This window comes from Bufo gargarizans, chromosome 1 (genome assembly GCF_014858855.1).
Source record: "Bufo gargarizans isolate SCDJY-AF-19 chromosome 1, ASM1485885v1, whole genome shotgun sequence".
NCBI lineage: Eukaryota > Metazoa > Chordata > Amphibia > Anura > Bufonidae > Bufo > Bufo gargarizans.
The window spans coordinates 665556349-665580640 of NC_058080.1; the positions used below are offsets into that span (position 1 = coordinate 665556349).

Consider the following 24292-nt stretch of genomic DNA (forward strand, 5'->3'; position numbering starts at 1 on the left):
GAATGCAGAATCAACCTAATATGAAAAGTTATTATTCTAAAAATCTTTATCTACTTGTATATTATAAATTATACCAGCAAGAATTAGTCTTTATGTAAAAAAATATGATTTAAATCAAGCCTTACTGACTAGTGATTTAAATCAAATCCACCTTGATCTGAAGTGAGGGAAGTAGATTTGTTCTATAATTTACAGCAGTTTTTGGCATAAAATACAGTAAATCAGACTGCAGTAGGTCACGTGCACTTTTTTTTTTTTTTTTTAAGAGCAGAAAAGTTTTTGGGGCAGCTTTTCATGCAAATTTTATATACCACAACCAGAAGTAGATTCAATGAAATGAGAAGTATAAAAGGAAAAACTTCAAATGATCCCTCAACAAACAATTGTACCTGGAAAAATGGTAATTGGTCCTGAACCCTCAAAATATCAACCCTAACCCTGGGTTCAGACCTAAGCGTTCTGAAAGGAGAGCTCTGTATGCGCGATTGTACGGGCGTTTGCAATCGCGCATACAGAGACAAGCGAACGCCCATTGTCGCGCGTTCCCGAAAGTCTAGGTACGGGAACGCGCGACAAAACGCCCCAAAGAAGCTCAAGAACTTGTTTATGCGTCGGGCGTTTTTCAGCGCGTTCGAACGCGCTGTAAAACGCGCAAGTGTGAACTTAGGGTAAGGGTACTTTCACACTAGCTTTCGAGGAATCAGAACTGCCTGCCAGATGCAGAAATCCACGTGCAAATGGATACCATTTTTTTCCCGGAACCGGATCCGTCTGACAAATGCATTGAAATACCGGATCCGTCTCTCCAGCGTCATTTGGAAAAACGGATCCGGTATTTATTTTTTTCAATTTTTTTAAGGTTTGAGCATATGCAGACCGGTAAAACCAGATCCGTTTTTCTGGAACACTTGGTACCGGATCCGGCATGAATACATTTCAATGGAAATTAATGCCAGATCCGACAATCGGGCAAGTGTTCTGGAATTTTCTCCAGCCAAATACCGTAAGTGACTGAACTGCAGACATCCTGATGCATACTGAACGGATTGCTCTCCATTCAGAATGCATGGGGATAAAACAGATGCGTTTTTTTCTGTATTGAGCCCCTAGGACGGAACTCCGTACCGGAAAACTTTAACGCTTGTGTGAAAGTACCCTAAATAAGAAAAAAGAAGGACTGGACCAAAATAATACAGATAAAGCAGGTTCTTATTTTAGCTGTCAGATGAAGCAACTGGAAACTGGTTAATCGCTTTCCGAAAGGATGGGAGCGTCTTCAGGGTCTGTTCTTGGCCATTTGGTGCTGCTGAAAAAGGTATCCAAAGGCACTATAATGGAGGGCATTGGCCTGCACTGTTATGGGGCATTATGGCCGACACTGTAATGTAGGGCATTGTCCGACACTACTGGGGGGCATTATGGCCGACACTGTAATGTAGGGCATTGTCCGACACTACTGGGGGGCATTATGGCCGACACTGTAATGTAGGGCATTGTCCGACACTACTGGGGGGCATTATGGCCGACACTGTAATGTAGGGCATTGTCCGACACTACTGGGGGGCATTATGGCCGACACTGTAATGTAGGGCATTATCCGACACTACTGGGGGGGCATTATGGCCGACACTGTAATGTAGGGCATTATCAGACACTACTGGGGGGGCATTATGACCGACACTAATGTAGGGCATTGTTTGGCACAGTTCGGGGGGTATTATAGCTGACACTGTAGTGGAGGGCATTGGCCAGCACTCTTGTGTGGCATCACGGGTGACACGGTAATAGAGGGAATTGGCTGGAATTGTTGGGCGCTATATGGCCGACACTGTAATGGAGGGCACTGACCAGCACTATTAGGGACATTGTGGCTGACAATGCAATGGAGGGCACTTGCTGGGGGTGCATTGTGGCGGATAGAAGGGCACTGGCACAGACAGCTCATACTGTACAGTAATGGCATTGTATCCCTTGTGTTGCTGTGTGCAGTTTTCATGCAGCCAATAGCTCTTTTCTTGCCTTTAAAAGATATCCAGCCAATCAGCGTCTATTACAGCCAATGACTGTGCACCACTGTCAGAACAATTGCATTTCAGGACTGCATTCAACTTGCTATGGCCTATGAGAAACAAATTTACTGCATCAATTCAGGGGATTACTTCTCCTTCCTGCTGGATCCATATCTGGCTTTAGCTAAAAAAAAACGCAACAACATTTTTCAAAGAAAAAATAAATAAAACACCCTTAAATAGACTTGAAGCACATGGCGTTTCAGCATGCATTTTAAAGCATTTTAAGACATAAATAAAGTGTGAAGAAGCCTTAGGGTCCATTCACACGTCCGTAATTTGGGTCCGCATTCGTTCTGCAATTTGCGGCCCCCTTCACTTTCAATGGGGCTGGAACGGATGCGAATCCGTATTTTACGGATCCGCTATTCCGTTCCTGAAAAAAATAGAACATGTCCTATATTCTTGTCCGCAATTGCGGACCAGAAAAGGCATTTTCTATTATAGTGTCTGATGTGCGGTCCGCAAATTGTGGATCGCACATTGCAGGTGTCTGTGTTTTGTGGATCCGCATAACACTTGCGGATGTGTGAATGAACCCTTAAAGAGTAACTAAACCTTTATATGAACTTTTAATATTTTGTTCCTAATAAAACTATCTAATATACTTCATTAATCAATTTTCTATTTTTTGACACTTTTACTTCTCTAAAGTGCACCATTCACTGTGCGCTTAAAACTCTGTTCTCTGTACATTGCTGGCAGCTCAGAGTACAGAGAACATTTTTTTTATAAATGGGGCCGCAGCAGTGCTGTGAGTACGGGCAGGTGTGCATATTGCTGCTCCTGCCCGTGCTCCCTGGATGATTACTAACTCCTGGCACCCTGTACCCATGTACTATGCCAGGATTACCTGAGCGAGGTGGGCTCCTGCCTGCTCTGCTAAGCTAACAGCTCACATGCAGTTATTTTTTCTAGCTTGTATTTCACAGTGACTTACAAAGAACAGCTTTACATTGGATTTTATACGGGCCATTTATGCATTTCTAGAAGTTGGTTCTGTCCTTCTATATGAGTTCTAACTATAGACAAACATGGGGCTGGAAACATTCACATGATTACATTGATATGATTTGATATATTGATACGGTGGAAAATAATAAGTGTTAGGTCTTCACTTGTGCAAAATAAGAGCGTTCAACAAATTTCCTATTATCCTATAGTAATAAGAGGATCACGTCACAGAGGTCTTCGCTGTATGCTTCTTATGATTCATACGGCATCAAAATGCAGGTTTTTGTTTTCCAGATATTTGATGAACATAAAGGAAGTGTCATCCCCAGGTGTCTAGGAGGACGTGAACACTGCCTGCAAGTGTACTCATCCAGAGCGAGATCACACTGTGAACACATTAATCACCAGCGATATGTCAAGGAAAAGATAAATGAGAGGCCCAGCTCCCCACTACCCTTACTCCATTCACATAAAAGCAAGTCTAGCTAATAAAAAAAAGGCAATACAATTTGGCTTACATATGAGATATATATATATATATATATATATATATATATATATATATATATATACACACACATCATAGGTGTAGTATGCATGAACACGGTGCTTAATCCCTTTAGCCCCTGGCGATTTTCAGTTTCCGCGTTATACTCCCGGCCTTCACGAAGCCATAGGTTTTGTATTTTTCCATTCACATAGCTGCACGAGGGCTTGTTTTTGTGGGACAACTTGTACTTTCTAATGGCTCCATTTACTCTTGCGTACGATGTAGTGGGAAGCTGGAAATTCCAATTAGGCCTCATGCACACGACCGTTCCGTTTTTTGCGATCTGCAAAAAAAAACTGAAACCGTCCATGTTCCTTCCGCAATTTGCGGAAGGCCCATTGTAAAAATGCCTATTCTTGTCCGCAAAACGGACAAGAATAGGACATGTTCTATTTTTTTTGCGGAGCAACGGATGCGGACAGCGCACAGAGTGCTGTCTGCATCTTTTGGGGCCCCATTGAAGTGAATGGGTCCACATCTGAGCCGCAAAAAAGGCGGCTCGAATGCGGACCCAAACAACGGCTGTGTGCAGGAGGCCTTAGTCACAGCAATACTGCTCAATACTTATCGATAATGTCTTATATGATGCTACTGAATGATTCTGAGAGAGTGAGGGGGATCAGAATCTCCCGTTTTCTCTGTGTAGTCTATGGGAGGTATCATAGCAGTTAGAAAAACCTGAGAATCAGACAGAGACTGCCAAGGGGAAAAATTGCTAGATAACGAAGAATATAAGTCATATAATGGCAAGAAACATGGTTATTCGTTGTGTAGACATACGGCAGCTTATTCTGAAAAGAAATCTGAAAGTGCTGGTCCAGTGAAATCTCACCAGCGCAAGTGTTAGATGTAAAAGCCAGGCATCCTAACAGTGAAGATGCCTGGCCCTGTCAATGTGGTGATGAGGAGGAGGAGTGACAATGAGGGAGAGGAGGAGGTAGAGGTGTTCCGGTTCCGATTATCCCACTTATGTAGGAATAAAAGTAATAATTATACTGCAACAGTACATGCGACTACAGCAATAGAGGACTCATTTAAATCACCATGCAGTATGCTTGGTTTAATAGGCTGACCTTTAAAAGGGATGTCTCACTTGGCACAATGGTACCTATGTTGAATATAACGCTATAATGAAGAACTTACCAATATACTCCATGTTGCAATACTGCCTCCTCTCCTGGATAATTGCCATCTTTTAGTCCCTTAGAGAATGCTCATTGTCAGGGGTTACGGCCACCGCTGCAATCCAGTAGCGGTGGCCGCATCTGTTCACTGGGTAGTAAAGTGCCAGCCTGTTTCGTGGCCGGGATGGTGGGAGTGCGTGCATTGCTGCAAATGCGCACTAGCTCCCTCCCATACCGCCCACCTCATATATCTTGCCCTGAGCTGCTCCTGGCAATGGCAGTAGCCTTGGAAAAGGCAGCTAGCTGAAGACAAATGAAGCCTTGGGAGCGTACAGGTAAGGGGCGAGATTACATTGCCTGTGCCATCATTCAAAGCATAAGCAATGCCCCCTCCAGCTCAGAAAGTGCGCCTACGGAGCGGAAATCAAGGAGGCGAGACAACCCCTTAAAGAGTAACTAAACCTTTGAGTAAAATAAAATAACTAATAATAGTTTTTCTAATATACTTTCCCTGTGCGCACCATTCCCTGTGCGCTTAAAACTGACATTTTATGAATGCACAGCAGCAGCAGTGCGTATGGGTCGGAATGCATATTGCTGCTCCTGCCCCCCGGAGGTTTACTAACTCCAGGATTAGCTGAGCGGCTCCTGCCTGCTCCACTAAGCTAACAGCTGACATGTAGGACTCTTAGCTTAATGGAGTAGGCAGAAGCAGGAGCCCGCTCCGCTAATCCTGGCATAGTACATAGGTACAGGGTAGGAGCAGCAATATGCGCCCGTACGCACTGCTGCTGTGGCCCCATGCATAAAGTGTCTACAGCCCATACTCCGTACACCGCTGAGCAGGCAGTGGCGTACAGAAATGTCAGTTTTAAGCGCACAGGGAATGGTGCGCTTTGGGGAGGGGGGGTTGGACTGTAATAAAAATACATTGATAAAATACATTAGACAAACTACCATATTATTAGGGCATTAGGAACATCTTATTAAAATGTTAAAGGTTTAGTTACTCTTTAAGACCTGAAAATCCATGGAAATCTAACAGTGTTTTCACTTCCCTATAAACAAATCTCACATGAAAGGTGAACTAATAGTTGGTTATAGTCATTACCTCGTCTTTTCTGTGTATAGAGGTTTCATAGCTCTGTATTAGAGCTTTCAGGCTGTCTATCTGGTTGCTCAAGTGAGTAATATGCTCCGCATGCTTTTCGTTCTGCCTTTTCATCTCCAGCCGGTGCTTCTCGATTATGGTTAGCCTCCATTTGCTCAGTTCAGCCAACACATTTGTCTGTGAAAGAGTAACAGACACACAGGTAAGTCGTTTTCTAGAGGAATTTCAGTGTGACCCAGTATCCAAACAAGACTCAAAAGTAAATGGGGCTGAGAAGCCCCTAGGCCACTTGACCGATAGTTGAGAAGTCCCTGGCCTAGCGGAACCAGAGAGAAGGCTGCTGTGTTCACAGGAGTTCCGGGGCCTTCTCATACAGCTGATCGGCGGTGTTCCCGAGTTTCGGACCCCCAACCAATAAGATGCTGATAACCTATCCAGAGGATAAGTCATCAGTTTCAAAGAGTCCCCACTAGGCAATGCCCCATAGTGGTAAAGAGGGGGGAATCTACGGGATAAAAAAAAAAAAAAAAAAAAAAAAAAAAAAAAAGAAATGCTGGTAAACCCGTTTAAGGTGGCCATAAACATTAGATGGATGTTGGCCGAACCCAAGAGAATAGCTAACCATCTAATGTGTATGGTAGTGCCCAGACTTCCCCCTGACATATGTCGGGAGAAAGAAGGGTAAGGCATGTTGGATTTCAACATGCCCAGTCATTTATTCCCAAGCTGCTGCCTACTGGGTACACATACATTCTCTGCCGAAAATGCATGGTTATGGGATGGAGGTTGTGGCAGAGGAATAGCTGACGGAATGATGGCTTTAGACTCCACCAATGCAATCTATGCACATATTTCTCCAACATATTGTTAAATCTTTTTGACCGGATTGACCCTTTAACTAAAAAAAAAAAAAAAAAAATAGCCAGATTTAGTGGCTACAAGGTGCACAAACGAAACATCTGATGGAACCTATGCTTCGCCTTGGCAGGTTCTACAGAGGCCGAGGGTGCTTAGAAATACTAAATGCACAGCAGGAATCTACCTACCTTCAGGTTACCACTCCATAGATCAAGCAAGTCTTCAACCTGCTGCATATTTTCAGAAGAGACAGGCAGCCGAGTTACTTGGATCCGCTCTGTCTGGGATCTGGCAGAGGCAGAAGAGGAGGAAGCACGGAGAGATAGCTCATCTGAATGAACAGGAGAAAACACCTCCATACCCGATGCTAAGGTCCTTTGGAACGGAGGTTCTTCAAATACAAAAGAAAATAGGAATAGTAGTGTCAGTCTGGGAATCAGAGTAGATCATCCTCCACCCACTGCTTTGCAAATGTAAAATGCCCATTGAAGTCTATGGAAAGTGTTAAAAATACAAAGACATCTATAGGTGATCCATATTGCATTAGTATCGGATCTATTTCTTAAAAGAGCTGTCTGAAGTAATTCAACTACATCCCTTGAAGACAGCTCATCGGCGTCATGAATCTGTAGTACTGATGAAATGATGACAATACCATCTAACTCACATTTACATATACGCCCAGGTCCTAACTGGGTCATATGTGAAGGAACTATGGATTTTAATTATTTTACAGTCATTTTGGGTCCATTCACAATCCACATGCCATGTGTGTGAATGCGGTTTCTGCAAGCAATTTCATGTGCTACAGAAAAGTACCCGACGTTTGTCTGCAGGATTACGCAGCACGATACTTATGTGCACAGATTGGGTAAGGAATCCGATTACCCCTGCTCAATGAAGTGGACCAAACTCATTGAATGGAGGCGAATCCTGGTGCAGATCTGCTATGCACCCAGAGACACAACCGCGCCAGCAGTCCAAGGGTCAGCCTCCGATTTCTGCTATAGAAATACGTGTCGGATTTCCTCTCGACATTTCAGCATAGTTTAGAGATGATCTTTATGTCTATGGTACTGAAAGGGAAACGTGTTCTATTGGTCAGGACTCACCATTTATACTTCAAAATCGCTCTTAGGCCTCATGCACACGGCCGTTGTTTTGGCCCGCATCCGAGCAGCAGTTTTGGCAGCTCGGATGGGGACCCATTCGCCCCAAGGGGGGACCCGCAAAAGATGCGGACAGCACTCAGTGTGCTGTCCGCATCCGTAAAAAGAATATAACCTGTCCTATTCTTGTCCGCGTTTTGCGGACAAGAATAGGCAGTTATATTAATGGCTGTCCGTGCCGGTCCGCAAATTGCGGAACGCACATGGACGCCATCTGTGTTTTGCGGACCACAAAACACACAACGGTCATGTGCATGAGGCCTTGGGCTACTTTCACATCTGCATTTCTGCTGGATTTGTTAGGGGACCAGAAAAAAATATTTAGATCAATAATACAATTGTCTGCAACCGTTCAGAACGGATCCGGTTGTATTATCTCCATAATGAACAAGGAGTCGGCACTAAATCCATTGTAGGTCAATGGGCGCCGTATCTTTTTTTTTTTTTTTTTGTGTCCGAAGAAACGAATCCTGCACCATTGCCTTACATTGCGTTTCATGCTGGATCCGTCTTGATCATATCCCATGACGCACTCAAAAACGCTGTTCGGCATGGGCAAACACCTTTTTGAACGCTTGCTGTTCTACTTTTTGTGATGTAAGGTGACAAAAATATGGTTCATTTAGCACAGTTTTTATTTTATACGGTGTTCATCTGAGGGGTTAGGTCATGTGATATGTTTATAGAGCCGGTCGATACGGACGCGGCGATACCCAATATGTATACCCCCCCACACTATTTTTTACCTATTTTTTTTTTTCACTTTATTTGGGGAAAATTATGTTTTTGTTTATTTTAACTTGAAACTTAATTTTTGGGGGGGAAATCTTTATTTTTTCAACTTTTTTTTTTTCACTTTTTTTTTTTTTGTCCCACTTTGGGACTTGAACTTTTGGGGGTCTAATCTTTTACAATGCATTCCAATACTTCTGTATTGGAATGCATTGGCTGTATGAGTAATACTGTGTGTATTACTCATACAGCTTCCGGCCTGTGAGATCCATGATGGAACTATACATGACGTACCGGTACGTCATGGGTCCCTAAGGGGTTAAAGTGGACCCATGTTGTAGGTGGGTCCAAAAGGACAGAAGGCGGGGCTAACACAAGTAGGTGGGGCCAGCAATACCATACTGCGGCACAAAATACCGCCCTAGCAGAGCCAAATACCACAGTGCAACACAATAAACTGACCCAGCAGCATCAAAAACCAAAGTGCAGCACAAAAATGCAGTAGAATTCTGGAATCGGGAGGGCACCTCTGGCCACCAGCCAGGTACTTAACTGCAGTAATTGATGCTCCCAACATTAACTCTGGGAGTGACAGATCATTACTTACTAGGCTGGCGGCAATGAGGAGGGCTCAGGTTGCCCCCTGGGCATCGGCTCACAGGGAAATTTCCTTGTAGAGACTATGGCACGTCCGCCCCCTGCTGTGAAGGGAATAACCCTTTCATCTATGTACCTTCCTAATGCTACTACCTTGATGGTTCTCAGTAACGCTTGCTGGAGAGGGCCCTCTTTGACCTTCTCTCTCTGAACTTCTTTGAACGTCCTCTAATGAAGATTGTGGTCCCTCTGAAAAGACATTAAATACACATGTTAACATCTGCCGAGCATGCGTCTTTATAATAACGAGGAGAGGGAAATACACCTCTGCCCATGTGTTATCAGGCTCGCTGAGATCCAGCATGTGCCGTCATTCTCCCCGTACACATAGCTCTTCAGCCCAGCTCACTACAGTAGGTAGCCGCGTTAAGCTTTTGGGTGCTTTCACACGTGGCAGATTTTGTTGCTGAATTTTCTGCGACTGAAAATCAGTTCCATCCACCTGAGTGAGGCTTGCAGAAATCCATGTTCTTGCCGCCCCATTCAAACGAATAGAACCGATTTTCAGTCGTGAAAAATTCTGCAACAGAATCCATAACGTCTGAAAGCCCCCCTATCTATGTGTAGCCTAAGGGCCAGTTCACACGACTGATTTTGAAAAACACACTGTAGAATCTGCAACTTTTTTTTTATTTTTCAGCGTGAAAACACAGGTTTCTGATGCGTTTTTTTTTTTTACGCCTTTTTGTTTTTTTAACCAATGGGTGTTCACTTTATTACAAAGCTGAATTCTCAGGTTGAGGTTTTTAAAAGCAGATCTGTGCCAAAAAGCGCGTGGAAAACGCACAAAAAATGCACGCACTTTCACTTCAATGGGAGATTCAGCCCCAAGATGGGACATGCTGCTTCTTTTTTCCACGTGCAAAAGCAATTGCTGCTTCCCATTGAAATGAATGGGAGGCTTTTTTGGAGCCGATTTTGAGGCAGAAACGCTCCAAAATCAGTGCCACAAAACTCAGTGTGAACTGGCCCTAAAGGCCCCCATACACATTCAATAGTTGTTAGCGGACAGCTCTCTCATCAGACTCTGACATACACATACAGTGGATATAAAAAGTCTGCACACCCCTGATAAAATGTCAGGTTTCTGTGCTGTAAAAAAAAAAATGAGACAAAGATAAATCATTTCAGAACTTTTGCCACCTTTAATGTGACCTATAAACTGTACAACTCAATTGAAAAACAAAACAGAAATCTTTTAGGTAGAGGGAAGAAAAAATATAAAAATAAAATAATATGGTTGCATAAGTGTCACACCCTTAAACTAATACTTCGTTGAAGCACCTTTTGATTTTATTACAGCACTCAGTCTTTTTGGGTATGAGTCTATCAGCATGGCACATTTTGACTTGGCAAGATTTGCCCACTCTTCTTTGCAAAAACATTCCAAAGCTGCCAGATTGCGAGGGCATCTCCTGTGCACAACCCTCTTCAGATCACCCCACAGATTTTCTTTTGGATTCAGGTCTGGGCTCTGGCTGGGCCATTCCAAAACTTTAATCTTCTTCTGGTGAAGCCATTCCTTTGTTGATTTGGATGTATGCCTTGGGTCGTTGTCATGCTGAAAGATGAAGTTCCTCTTCATGTTCAGCTTTCTAGCAGAAGCCTGAAGGTTTTGTGCCAATATTGACTGGTATATGGAACTGTTCATAATTCCCTCTAGCTTAACTAAGGCCCCAGTTCCAGCTGAAGAAAAACAGCCCCTTGGCATGATGCTGCCACCACCATGCTTCACTGTGCGTATGGTGTTCTTTTGGTGATGTGCAGTGTTGTTTTTGCACCAAACATATCTTTTGGAATTATGGCCATAAAGTTCAACCTTGGTTTCATCAGACCATAACACTGTTTCCCACATGCTTTTGGGAGACTTCAGATGTGTTTTTGCAAAATGTAGCCTGGCTTGGATGTTTTTCTTAAGAAAAGGCTTTCGTCTTGCCACTCTACCCCATAGCCCAGACATATGAAGATTGTTGTCACATGTATCACACAGCCAGTACTTGCCAGATATTCCTGCAGCTCCTTTAATGTTGCTGTAGGCCTCTTGGTAGCCTCCCAGACCAGTTTTCTTCCTCGTCTTTTCATCAATTTTGGAGGGACGTCCAGTTCTTGGTAATGTCACTGTTGTGCCATATTTTCTCCACTTGATGATGACTTCTTCACGGTGTTCCATGGTATATCTAATGCCTTGGAAATTCTTTTGTACCCTTCTCCTGACTGATACCTTTTAGCAATGAGATCCCTCTGATGCTTTGGAAGCTCTCTGTGGACCATGACTTTTGCTGTGGGATGCAACTAAGAAAATTTCAGGAAAGACCAACTAGAGCAGCTGAACTTTATTTGGGGTTAATCAGAGGCACTTTAAATGATGGCAGGTGTATGCTGACTCCTATTTAACAGGATTTTGAATGTGATTGCTTAATTCTGAACACAGCTACATCCCCAGTTATAAGAGGGTGTGCACATGTATGCACCATATTATTTTATTTTTATATGTTTTCTTCCCTTCACCTAAAAGATTTCAGTTTGTTTTTCAATTAAGATGTACAGTTTATAGGTCACATTAAAAGGTGGAAAAAGTTCTGAAATTATTTATCTTTGTCTAATTTTTTTACAGCACAGAAATCTGACATTTTAACAGGGGTGTGTAGACTTTATATAGCCACTGTATATGTTCGGTTCGGCTGAACTGGGAGAGAGGAGAAAGAAGAAGTGGCTGCGGCAGCTTATTATCTGAGAGAACAAAAGAATTGGCCAAAAATATTCATTTCGCCCAATCCTTCTCTCCCCCAACCTCATCTGTCGGGGGAGAGAGTCGGGAACTCCCCATACACATTACTCTATCGGCCGGTTCGGCTCACCATAGACTAATGTGTATGGGGGCTATAAAGGAACAAATTACATTGTTCAGACTGATCTTTGAAAACTCATAACGATTATTATTTTGAAGGAGGATAAAACCAGCGATTCTCTTGCCATCCATTCGCCTGCTTGATATTACCTGGGATTTGTTCTTGCGCAGCTTTCTCGAGACCTGAAAACCTGTCACTTGTGGTTTGTTCAGCAGTCAGTTGATGCTCCCTGAGGAAATGAGGCCCAAACTTAGGAGTTACCACCGCATAGCGAAGAAGCTCTTCGTATTCGTCCTGTCACAAAAGAGTCAGAAGAGCAGGAGCTGCTTAACCGTGTAATGAAACCAGAAGATGGATGACATTTCTAGGACGGGAGGCTCTCCCTTCTTTCAAGAACATGCTCACATCGAAAATCTAAAGAGCCTTGTAACAAGCTACAGAGAAGGACCAGAAACATACAGAACACACACCTCATGGTCGCCCCTTTACTGCTGTGACAATCTACACCGCGGACGCCCACAAATCTCATCATCCCACATACCCTTACATTTTCTGAAAGAAGACACCGTACACGTCACACTGCCCAATACAAGAATGCTAAAGCTGGTGTGTAGACACGTGTGCCACGTATGAACCTCACTCAGACTACTATTTTTTGGTGATTATATTTTATTTATCATAAGGGCTCTGCTACAGTTTGCATTTTAGTTGCAAATAAGAATTTTTGTCAAATTTTTTGGCTAATAATCATCGTTTCCTGTAAGGCCCCTTTCACACGGGCGAGTATTCCGCGCGGATGCGATGCGCGAGTTGAACGCATTGCACCCGCACTGAATCCCGACCCATTCACTTCTATGGGGCTGTTCACATGAGCGTTGATTTTCACGCATCACTTGTGCGTTGCGTGAAAATCACAGCATGCTCTATTTTGTGCGTTTTTCACGTAACGCAGGCCCCATAGAAATGAATGGGGTTGCGTGAAAATCGCAAGCATCCGCAAGCAAGTGCGGATGCGGTGTGATTTTCACGCACGGTTGCTAGGAGACGATCAGGATGGAGACCCGATCATTATTATTTTCCCTTATAACATGGTTATAAGGGAAAATAATAGCATTCTGAATACAGAACGCATAGTAAAATAGCGCTGGAGGGGTTAAAAAAATAAAATAAAATTAACCCACCTTAATCCACTTGATCGCGCAGCCTGGCTTCTCTTCTGTCTCCTTTGCTGATTGCAGGAACAGGACCTGTGGTGACGTCACTTCGGTCATCACATGATCTTTTAGCATGGTGATGGATCATGTGATGGACCATGTGATGACCTGAGTGACGTCACCACAGGTCCTGTTCCTGCACAAAGCAAAGAAAGAGACAGAAGAGATGCCGGCTGCGCGATCAAGTGGATTAAGGCGAGTTAAATTTTTTTTTTATTATTTTTTTTAACCCCTCCAGCGCTATTGTACCCTGCGTTCTGTATTCAGAATGCTATTACCGATCCCAAGCCCGAACTTCTGTGAAGAAGTTCGGGTTTGGGTACCAAACATGCGCGATTTTTCTCACGCGAGTGCAAAACGCATTACAATGTTTTGCACTCGCGCGGAAAAATCACGCATGTTCCCACAACGCCTGTGTGAAAGAGGCCTAAAGGTGCGTGTATTAATTATTAGGTTATATTTTCATACACGGTATGTTTTGCGCTCTCACGTAACGTGGATTTTGGTAACCTGGAGGCGGTTTGCAGTATACATTTTTAACACATTTGTGGATGATGCCCAAATATTGGAAGGCCTCTCTGTTCTCTCGATGTATACAGTTGTGGTATATATGAGATTTGCACGTCTTATTAGATTTATGGTGTTTTTATGTGTAAACTTCTGCTTGGATGCACATTTTAGGTCCAAATGTATGTTTTGAAGCATTTTTTTTAATTAATTTGTGTTTGTCACAAAGTTATCTGAAGGCAGAAGTGGCTGTTAACAGTCTGTCAGGGAACGGCAATCATCAGGTTGTTTGCTTTTTACAAATGTATAGGTTTTGGGGGTGCACTTACTTTTCAAGGACTGTAATCCCTGTTTTTTTTATAGGTTGGTTTTAAGCTGGAAATTTTACAAAAAAGTTGCAGATTTTTGATCTTTCCAGTTCTGTGTATGTAAATGTAGGCCTAAGTGGTATGTATGAACTCCGCACACGTTGAACATTTATTTTTAAAGGGAACCTGTCAGGCTGAGCACAGGGGGTCATTTAGTAAGACAGGTGTTTTAGACGCCAGTCTTAATTTAATACCCCTTTAGCTGGCGGTGGATTTGTCGAATTTATTTAGAGACACCAGCCTATACATAACGTCGGCGTATCCACCACCTGTCTAAATCTACGCCAGCTCCCTTGCTGGTGTAGATTTAGACCATTTTCTACACCTAAAACAGACCTAGAAAATGATAAATGAGACGAGCTGGCCGGCCCGCACCCTGTTTTAGACCTGGCGTGAGAGGGGAAAAGTTTCAGATTGCAGTGCAAATAACCTTTGCGTCACAATCTGCGACAAATATATGCCAAAGTGGTGTATATCTGCTAGTAAATGATCCCCATAGTGTTTAAGCTGCAGGCAGCAGGTTATAGAGCAGAAGGAGCAGAGCATGATTGATATGTAGTTATATGGGAAAAGACTCAGTATAAGGCCCCATTCACACGACCGTATGTACGGATCCGTAGCCGTTCCGAAATTTAGCGGAAGGTCTGCGGATCCAGTCATTTCTATGGGCTCTCAAAAGATGCGGACAGCACACCGTGTGCCGTCCGCATCCCTTATTCCGTACCACGGCTCTGCAGTAGAGATAGAACATGTCCTATTCAAGAATAGGCATTTTCTATTATGGTGCGGCCATGTGTGGTCCGCAAGTTGCGGAACGCACATGGCCGGTGTCCATGTTTTGCGGATCCGCAAAGCACTACGGCCGTCTGAATGTGCCCTAACTTGTATTTCGTGCAATTAAATCTCTGCTCATTTTGGGCTTTGAAGTCCAGGAGGCGGTCCTATCAGTGATTGACAGATCTCTGTATACACACTCATAGAGGGCAGGCTGTCAATCAATGATAGGACCGCCTCCTGGACTTCAAAGCCAAAAATGAGCAGGAAATGAAATGAATAAAATATAGGTTTTTACTGAATCTTCCTATATACACAATCTGCTCAGCTCCTTCTGCTCTGTAACACCGCCTGCAGATTAAGGCTACATGCACACGACCAAGCCGTTTTTTTGCGGTCCGCAAACCGCGGATCCGCAAAAAACGGAAGCCGCCCGTGTGCCTTCCGCAATTTGCGGAACGCAACGGGCAGCCATTGATATAACTGCCTATTCTTGTCCGTTTTGCGGACAAGAATAGGACATGTTATATATTTTTTGCGGAACGGAGCAACGGATGCGGACAGCACACGGACATTCACACAAGTGAATGGGTCCGCATCCGAGCCGCCAAAACAGTGGCTAGGATGCGGACCCAAACAACGTCCGTGTGCATGAGGACTAAGGCCTAGTTCACACAAACGTTTTTTTTGCGGGTGTACGGGCCGTTTTTTTGCGTTCCGTATACGGTCCGTATACGGAACCATTCATTTCAATGGTTCCGCAAAAAAAACTGAATGTGTTCCGTATGCATTCCGTTTCCGTATTTCCGTTTTTCCGTTCCGTTGAAAGATAGAGCTTGTCCTATATTTGGCCGTAAATCACGGGTCGTGGCTCCATTCAAGTCAATGGGTCCGCAAAAAAAACGGAACACATACGGAAATGCATCCGTATGTCTTCCGTTTCCGTTCCGTTTTTTCTGAATCATCTATTGAAAATGTTATGCCCAGCCCAATTTTTTCTATCTAATTACTGTATACTGTATATGCCATACGGAAAAACGGAACGGAAAAACGGAAAGGAAACACAACGGAACTTAAAAACGGAACAACGGATCCGTGAAAAACGGACCGCAAAAAACAATAAAAGCAATACGGTCGTGTGAACTAGGCCTAAGTTGCATGTTCATGGTGTCAGGTTCCCTTTACGAGGTGTGGTCCATATAACTTTCTGCTCAGGTTACACTTTTACCCACTAATATCAACTTTTTTGCCTGTGCCTGTGTGTATAGAGCACTGAGTGGCATTTTGACAACGCGGGTGTATTTTCACAAAGCATATGGAGATAGGAGGTTAGTATGTTTTTTTTTATTTTATAATTTAGGTTTGATTTGAACATGTCAAAACTGTGAAAATTGACCTGGCTACTAGAGATGCAAAATGTCCAAGCACAGCCGGCAGTGAAAAAGTTAAAAATCTACTTCCCCACCTATAAGTGACGCTTTTAGATGGAGCTCCTTAGGGCGCTATTGTACCAGAGATTACTGCCCCCTCCCCAAGAGTGGCAGGGGAGATGTATACAGAGCCTCAGCAATGGGAGCCGTGCTGCTCCTCTGTATTAGGCCTCATGCACACGACCGTTGTGTGTTTTGCGGTCCGCAATTTGCGTAACGGCACGGACAGCCATTGATATAACTGCCTATTCTTGTCCGCAAAACGGATAAGAATAGGACAGGTTATATTTTTTTTGCGGACCATGGAACGGAGCAACGGATGCGGACAGCACACAGAGTGCTGTCCGCATCTTTTGCGGCCCCATGGAAGTGAAAAACTGCGGCTCAGATGCAGACCAAAACAACGGTAGTGTGCATGAGGCCTTAGGCCCTTTTTACATGAGCGTGACGGATTAAGTATGGATGCGTTCAGTGAAACTCGCACCATTTTGCAAGCAAGTTCAGTCAGTTTTTTCCACAATGCGTTTTTCACGCGCGTGATAAAAAAAACGGAAGGTTTACAAACAACATCTCTTAGCAACCATCCGCACTTGCTTGCCTTTTTCACGCAGCCCCATTCACTTCTATGGGGCCAGGGCTGCGTAAAAAAAAAAATCTGAATATAGAACATGCTGCGATTTTCACGCAACGCAGAAGTGAAAAACATCGCTCATGTACACAGACCCATTGAAATAAATGGGTCAGGATTAAATGCGGGCGCAATGCGTTCACATCATGCACCTGCGTGGAAAACTCGCTAGTGTATAAAAGGGACTTAGGCCTCATGCACACAACCGTATGTATTTTGCAGTCTGCAAAAAACACAGATGACATTCGTGTGCATTCTGTATTTTGCGGAACTGAACAGCCGGCCCCTAATAGAACAGTCCTATCCTTGTCCGTAATGCGGACAATAATAGGACATGTTCTACTTTTTTGCGGAACTGAAATACGGGAACGGAATGCACATGGAGTAACTTCAGTTTTCTTTTTTGCAGACCCATTGAAATGAATGGTTCCGTATACGGTCCTAAAAAAAAAAAAAAAAAAAAAAAATGAATGGACATGGAATGAAAATATGTTTGTGTGAACGAGCCCTTATCTGCAGGAGACGTGATACAGTCCGATTGCTGGGGGCCCCACCAGTCGCTGGAATGAAGGAGCCACAGTCGCAGTGTGGAATAGTGGAGCTGTGGTCAAGTGTGCTCCTGCCGCTCCATTCAGTGTCTGTGGGACTGATGGAAACAGCGGAGTGCTATATTACACGAGGGTCCCAGTGATTTGACAACAGTTACATAAAAACTGGAGAAACCCTCCCAAAATCACCTTTTTAGCGTAGATAAAAAAATTTAGAAACTATGTCTAAAGTAAATAGTCAGTGCACAATTCATGTGAATGGAGTGCATTTAACCCCTGAGTGATAACTAATATGCCTTTAAATGGGTTATAGGGAACAAGATCCAGAACATTTTTATCTTTCAGACCACATAACCGTGGGAGGGCTAATAGATGAGATCCCTATGAGAGAGGATGATTTCTCTCTCCTCCAGAAATCACAGTCGGCTGAAGGAGGGAGGGCTCCTTTAATCCTTCATATCTTGAGCTGTGTAGCAGCCAGAGATGTGAGCCTGGTCTTGTTTGAAAGCTGATAATCTAAGAGGGAGATATAGTCTTTAGAAATCAGGTCGGGAGTGAAAGCAGCTGAAACCTGCGTTCACTTTCAACTTCTATCACTCCCGACTAGATTTCTACAGGCTGTAGAAGAGATAATGCTGCGATCTTGTTTTACTTCTTAGAGTTAAAGCCCAAGATATTATTCCAGTAGGTACAAGTATCCCCTATCCACAGGATAGGGGGATAGCTATCACATAGGTGGAGGTTCTACCGCTAGGACCCCCACCGATCACGAGAACGGGGGCCCAGTACCACCTGCACCTTCGTGATCAATGGGGGTCCCAGCGGTAGAACCCCCACTGATCCGATAGCTTTCCCCTATGCTGTGGATAGGGGATAACTTGTACCTACCGGAATACCCCTTTAAAGCAGCCTTCACCTTGCTGCTTGAAGTCTGCTTGGGCTGAACGGTTAGCTCCTTTTCCCAAAAAAGAGCTCGGGCAAAACTGGTATGGGGTTAAACCCTTCAAGACGAATCCTCCCCAGATTCCATGAGCCATAACTTCCGTTCACATAGCCATATGAGGGCTCATTTTTTTGCAGGGCAAGGTGTATTTTTTAATGCTGCAATGTCTTGTATTGGAAAATGGGGGGGGGGGGGAAATTTGTGGGATGAAATAATAATATAAAAAAAAAATCAACAATCCCACCAAGGTTTTTGATATTGCGGTCCTTATTCTGCAGGTCAATACGATTATGGCGATACCAGTTTTAGAAAGTTTTATTGAAAAAAAAAAAAAATAAACATTTTGTCTGCATCACCACTTTCTGAAAGCCATAACTTTTTTTTTTTTAGCACTTTCCATCCACAGAGCTGTATGAGAGCTTGTTTTTTGCAGAACTAACTGTGGTTTTTATTGGTATGTACAACTTTTTTTATCATTGTTATTCAATTTTTTGGGGGGACAAGGTGTCTAAAAATGGCAAATGAAAAATATTTTTATATTTTAATGGTTCAGATATTTTCGGACGTGGCGATTCCTGTTATGTTTATATATAACAATGGGGAATGGGGGTGATTTGCCTCGATTTTTTTTTACATAATAACTTTTAGCCCTCTTAGGTTGCTTAACCCAGGGAATAGAGAACTATTATGGTGAACGGGATTCTGCCACAGTTTACCATGGGAACCTTCAGAAGGCCCAAGCTGTAATCGATTGGAGCCCTGCAATTTCAATGCGGGGGGGGGGGGGGGGGGGGGGGTCTGATTGGTGATTGGATGGAGCCCCCTCCCTCTGCCTAACTCCACAGATGCCACGATCGCTATTGAACGCAGCATCTGAGGGGTTAAATTACCGGGTTCAGCCTTATTGGCGATTCCTGTTATTGCAGCCAGGTGCTTGCTCACCACAACAGCCCGCTCTTTACACATTATCACGTACATGTATGTGATAATGCGTGAAGGGGTTAAACTCCCCACTGCTGACCCTGTGCCAGTCTACACAGGATATTGTTCCCTTAATAAAAAGAAGAGAAAAAAAAAATTAAAGGGTCGTTCATATTTTGGGAAGTTTTTGGCAAACCCCGATGCAGGCCCGTTACCTGCTCCCTACACTGGGTCCCGGCTCTAACCCCTTTAAGGTATTAGCTCTGATATTAATATGGTGTATTATGGATAGTCTATTGCAGACTCTACAAGACGTACAATATCCGGACAAGATCATCAGAAATGAACTTTAAGAAGTTACCTGGAAATCTGAAGACACTGAACTGCCATGATCTGAATCTTTAGGGATGTTGAGGCTTCGACTGCTCTCATCTGAAGACATCTGCACAGAAACATCAGACCTCCATTATCAGGTGCAGGGTAACGCCAGTCAGGGGGCGGTGCTCGTAAAGGGGTATTCTGGTTGTGTCAAGTTATCCCCTATCTGCAGGGGGGTACAGGACCCCATTCTTGTGATTGGTGGGGGTCCCATCCATGAGGACCCCCAGCGATCTAATAGTTAGGGGATGACTTGAAACAACCGGAATACCCCTTTAATGATTCACCTGCCCTCCAGCCACTGATTGACAGCATTGTCCCTATGCACGGTAACAGGGAGAAATCTGTCAATCTGCAGAAAGACAGCGGGGAGCGTACCACTCAAATATGTAGACCCTTCAATAACTACATGATTTTCTGTAAAAAAATAAAAATCACATCTAATTATTTTAATAGACAAATTGGAAAACCATAATAATGAGGATTACCAGTGACCCGTCTACATCCCCGAACACTGATATATACGTGGCCCGATCAGCAGGGGTGCTGGGAGCCGGACCCCCACTGACTGGTCACTGATGACCCAACATTAGGACAGGTCATCAATATTTCCATTATGCAAAACCCTACAGGGGTCGTCCACCTTTTAGATATTGATGGATATCACTTCGGGGGGCTCCGGCGCGCCCCCTGCTGGCTTTATTTGGCAACCACTGGGGCTAGCAAGGATGCAGCCCTGCGGAGCCCAGGTACATGGCCCCGCACATACCTCCTGATTGTATGGGAGACACAGGACGTAGAGCACAGGTCCCAGCCCTGCAGCTGCCCGGGGAGGTCAGATGTAATACACACCGCAGCGCTGCACCACTGACACCGCTCGCTCACCCACCTTTAAACTTGGCGCTGTCAGCTGCTGTACTGAGGAGGTAACGGCCGGATGCCAGGGAGCGGAAGTACAGCGCCGCCATGGTAACAGCGTACCTCCCGGCGACAGTTTGCCCTGGAGGTCCCATTACAGGAAAGTCACGTGATCCTGTGGTCACATGACCGGACTGGGAAGGGCGGAGTATCAGGCTTCACAGGGTGTGAGGCTCTGTATTGTAGCTGACCTGATGTTGTACAGGAATGCAAAAAATAAAAGCCTTTTTCACCTTACAAAGTTCTCAAGTACAAACTTCAATTCTAAGACGATCTTGTCACTGATTCCACAAAGTGACTAAATAATAAACAGCCTGGCCAAGTTTTTATAGTAATTATGCTTTACTTACTTTACATACGTGGATTAAAGGGGTTGTCTCACTTCAGCAAATGGCATTTATCATGTAGAGAAAGTTACTACAAGGCACTTACTAATGTATTATGATTGTCCATATTGCCTCCTTTGCTGGCTGGATTCATTTTTCTATCACATTATACACTGCTCGTTTCCATGGTTATGACCACCCTGCAATCCATCAGAAAAAAATAGCAGCCTCCCTGGTGGCCGGGACCGTGCGATCGCACATAGACTAGTGCTTTTTCCTATAATATGCAAGCACGACCACCGAGGCTGGATTGCAGGGTGGTCATAACCATGGAAATAAGCAGTGTATAACGTGATGGAAAAATGAATCAAGACAGCAAATGGGGCAATATGGACAATCACAATACATTAGTAAGTGCCTTGCATTAAAGGGGTTGTCCGGGTTCAGAGTTGAACCCGGACATACCCTTATTTTCACCCAGGCAGCCCCCCTGAGGCTAGCATTGGAGCATCTCATGTGCTGATGCACTCCCTTGCCCTGCACTAAATCGCACAGGGCACAAGCTCTTTTGTTTACAATCACACACTGCCGGGCGGAGGCTTCCACCCAGCAGTGTGTTCCATGACGTCACAAGCTCTGATAGGCGTGCTTTAGTGCTGCCCTAGCAGTTTTACTGGCTAGGGCAGCGCTAAAGCCCGCCCATCAGTGACGGTGACATCACTGGGCTTCCTGGCAGCCTCATGGAGAACCCGGTACGTCCCTGGATCTCCTAAAACTGCCTTTGCCCTGCACAATTTAGCGCAGGGCAAAGGAGAGCATCGGAGCATGTCAGGGGGGCTACCTGGGTGAAAATGGAGGCATGTCAGGGTTCAGCTCTGAACCAGGACAACCCCTTTAACTTTCTCTACATGATAAATGCTTCTTGCCGTAGTGAGACAACCACAGGTCGGATCCGACCCCGAGGAGAAGACAGAGGAAGTTTATTGCTGCTTCTGTCTTCTCCTTTCCTTGGAGCATTGCGCTGAATGAGCGGGGCCTGAGGACGGACATATGGATGCGCACAGTGTGCTCTTCACATCTTTTGCGATCCCATTGAAATGAATGGGTCCGCATCTGATCTGCAGAAAATGTGGATCGGTTGCGGACCGAAGATATGGTCATGTGAATTCCACCTTAAAAGAATTCTCTTCTCTGAGACCGGTGCAGTGACTAGTCATACATTTCTCTTGCAGTGATCTAAATGCAGTGTTATATGCCAGCCAGGGGCGTAGCTATAGGGGGTGCAGAGGTAGCAGTCGCTACCGGGCCCAGGAGCCTGAGGGGCCCAAAGACCCTTGTTTTTTTGTGCTACATAAAACACTGGCATTATAGAAAGTGCATGCTGGTCAAATTACACCTCTGGCTGGAGGGAAGGGGTTAGGTCAAGAATTTGGCATATGGGGGTGCCCTTTCAATGTTTTCCTCAGGCAGCAGGAAGGCTACATGCTCCCCTGCCCCTTTCCAACAAGCACTGAGGGAAGGGGGGCCCAAGCTAGGGTGGCCACTGGCTTCACCCTAGAAAGCCGGATCGGCCCAAACCACACCCACAACGCACAAACCACTCCCACAATGACACAAACCACGCCTCAAAACCACATAAAGCCACGCCCCCATGTCAGTGAAGCCACGTCCCCACCATCGGCTGGAAAAAAACACAGAGGAGGAGAGGGAAGAACTTTGTGAATGGAAGGTAAACGGGGGCAGCTGGGGCGCTTCTCTTCCCCTCAGTCATCCACAGGGAGCCATGTCTGCGGCTCTAGTGACTGACTGGGGGTGAGAGAAGCCTCAGTCTGTTGTGTCGGCTCACGCTCAGACAGCGCAGTGCTGCTGTCTGAGACGTGAGCTACTGAAAAGGAGGACATCCCTGTGTCCGTCCAGGCACTGCGCCGGACGGAGGACAGGGAGCCTGAAAACCGGACTGTCCGGACTAAAACCGGACGTCTGGCCACCCTAGCCCAAGCTGAACTCTTGCACTAGGGCCCATGAGCTTTTAGCTACGCCCCTGATGCCAGCCACTGAAGTTCATTGCACATGGGATGTCCTGAGCAGGGGGCCCACCTGTATGCTGCCCATATGCCCTCATACAACTGCTCAAATGTTAAAGGGGGGTGCGGGGGGTGCGGGCCGCACCGGGTGACACCAGTCTGATGGGGTGTCACCCGGCCGCCGGACTGACTTACTGCAGTGCAATTTCAATGTGTTACATAATTTAATTAATCACCTAGGCCGGGGGCAGGTGACACCCCATTGTAGCAGCAGCTGCCAGCCAGACCTACCTAGGTGATTAATTAAATTATGTAACACATTGAAATTGCACTGCAGTAAGTCCGGGGGCCTTAATTACTACTTATTTACAGTGCGGGCCTGCGGCTGCTACTGTCTTGTCTGGCGGGCGGCGGCTGTCCTGCCTACATGTGTGCCGTGCGGCGCTCAGGCCAAAGGAGGCGTGACTGACTGTCAGTGGGGCAGCAGCGGAGGGAGGCGAGGAGGCGGAGCTTCTCTGTCTGCTGTGGCCTGTAAAAGCTGCCCCTCCAGGCTGGCAGCAGAAGAACACAGAGTGACACTGAGGCACGACTTGTTGGCCGACCCTGCTGATCTCTAGTCTGGAGAAGACACCTTAAGGCAGAGCCAGCTGAGATTGGAGCCGGGACCAGACCGACCCCACTCCAGCCAGACCCCAGTCATATATCAGGTACTGTAAGTGTATTGTACTTGTAACAGAGAGGGGGAGATGGGGGACAAATGAAGTGTCCCACTAGGTAGGGGTGGGCACTACACAAGGGTCAATTGGTGTGCGCGTTACTCCTACTCACAAGGAACAGGAATGTCATATTTAATTCTGCATTTAATGTATGTTTTAATGTGTTGTTATATGCAATGTACCCCTGTATGATGCAACAGCAGGCCTAGTTGGGTGTAGTTAGACATCCCAGACACTAGAGGGAGATAGGGAGCCCCTAGTATAAATGTCCAGGCCCAGACAGGGAGAGTTAGTGCAGAGTCAGGAGTCTGAGAAGACAGAGGTTAAGAAGCCTGCTCCTGACATGCAGCTGGATAGCCCTGGCTGCTAGTGATGTCCAGGAGGCTGTTGAGAAGCTCCAGCCTGCCTGAGAACAAGAGAGTCTAAGTTAGCTCTGAAGATACCCCAGTTGCAGGAACCAACCTCCTGGGAGAAACCTACAGTTATCCACCTGATAGGAGGAGGCGACCCAGGGTAAGCTAAGT

At 45.1% G+C, this 24292-nt stretch overlaps 1 protein-coding gene across 3 annotated transcripts in view; it reads right to left on the bottom strand.

Annotated features, from left to right (window-relative positions):
* Positions 1-20803, bottom strand: part of POC5 (POC5 centriolar protein) — a 72196-nt gene extending 51393 nt beyond the window's left edge. For all 3 annotated transcript variants that reach the window (XM_044291961.1, XM_044291954.1, XM_044291967.1), the window contains exons 1-6: positions 20674-20803; positions 19768-19848; positions 12223-12367; positions 9318-9413; positions 6855-7057; positions 5809-5985 (exon numbers count right to left, since the gene is read on the bottom strand). In XM_044291961.1, coding sequence (XP_044147896.1) covers positions 5809-5985; positions 6855-7057; positions 9318-9413; positions 12223-12367; positions 19768-19848 — 702 coding nt within the window. In that variant the 5' untranslated portion in view covers positions 20674-20803. The remainder of the gene's footprint in view (positions 1-5808; positions 5986-6854; positions 7058-9317; positions 9414-12222; positions 12368-19767; positions 19849-20673) is intronic.
* Positions 20804-24292: the final 3489 nt, after the last annotated feature.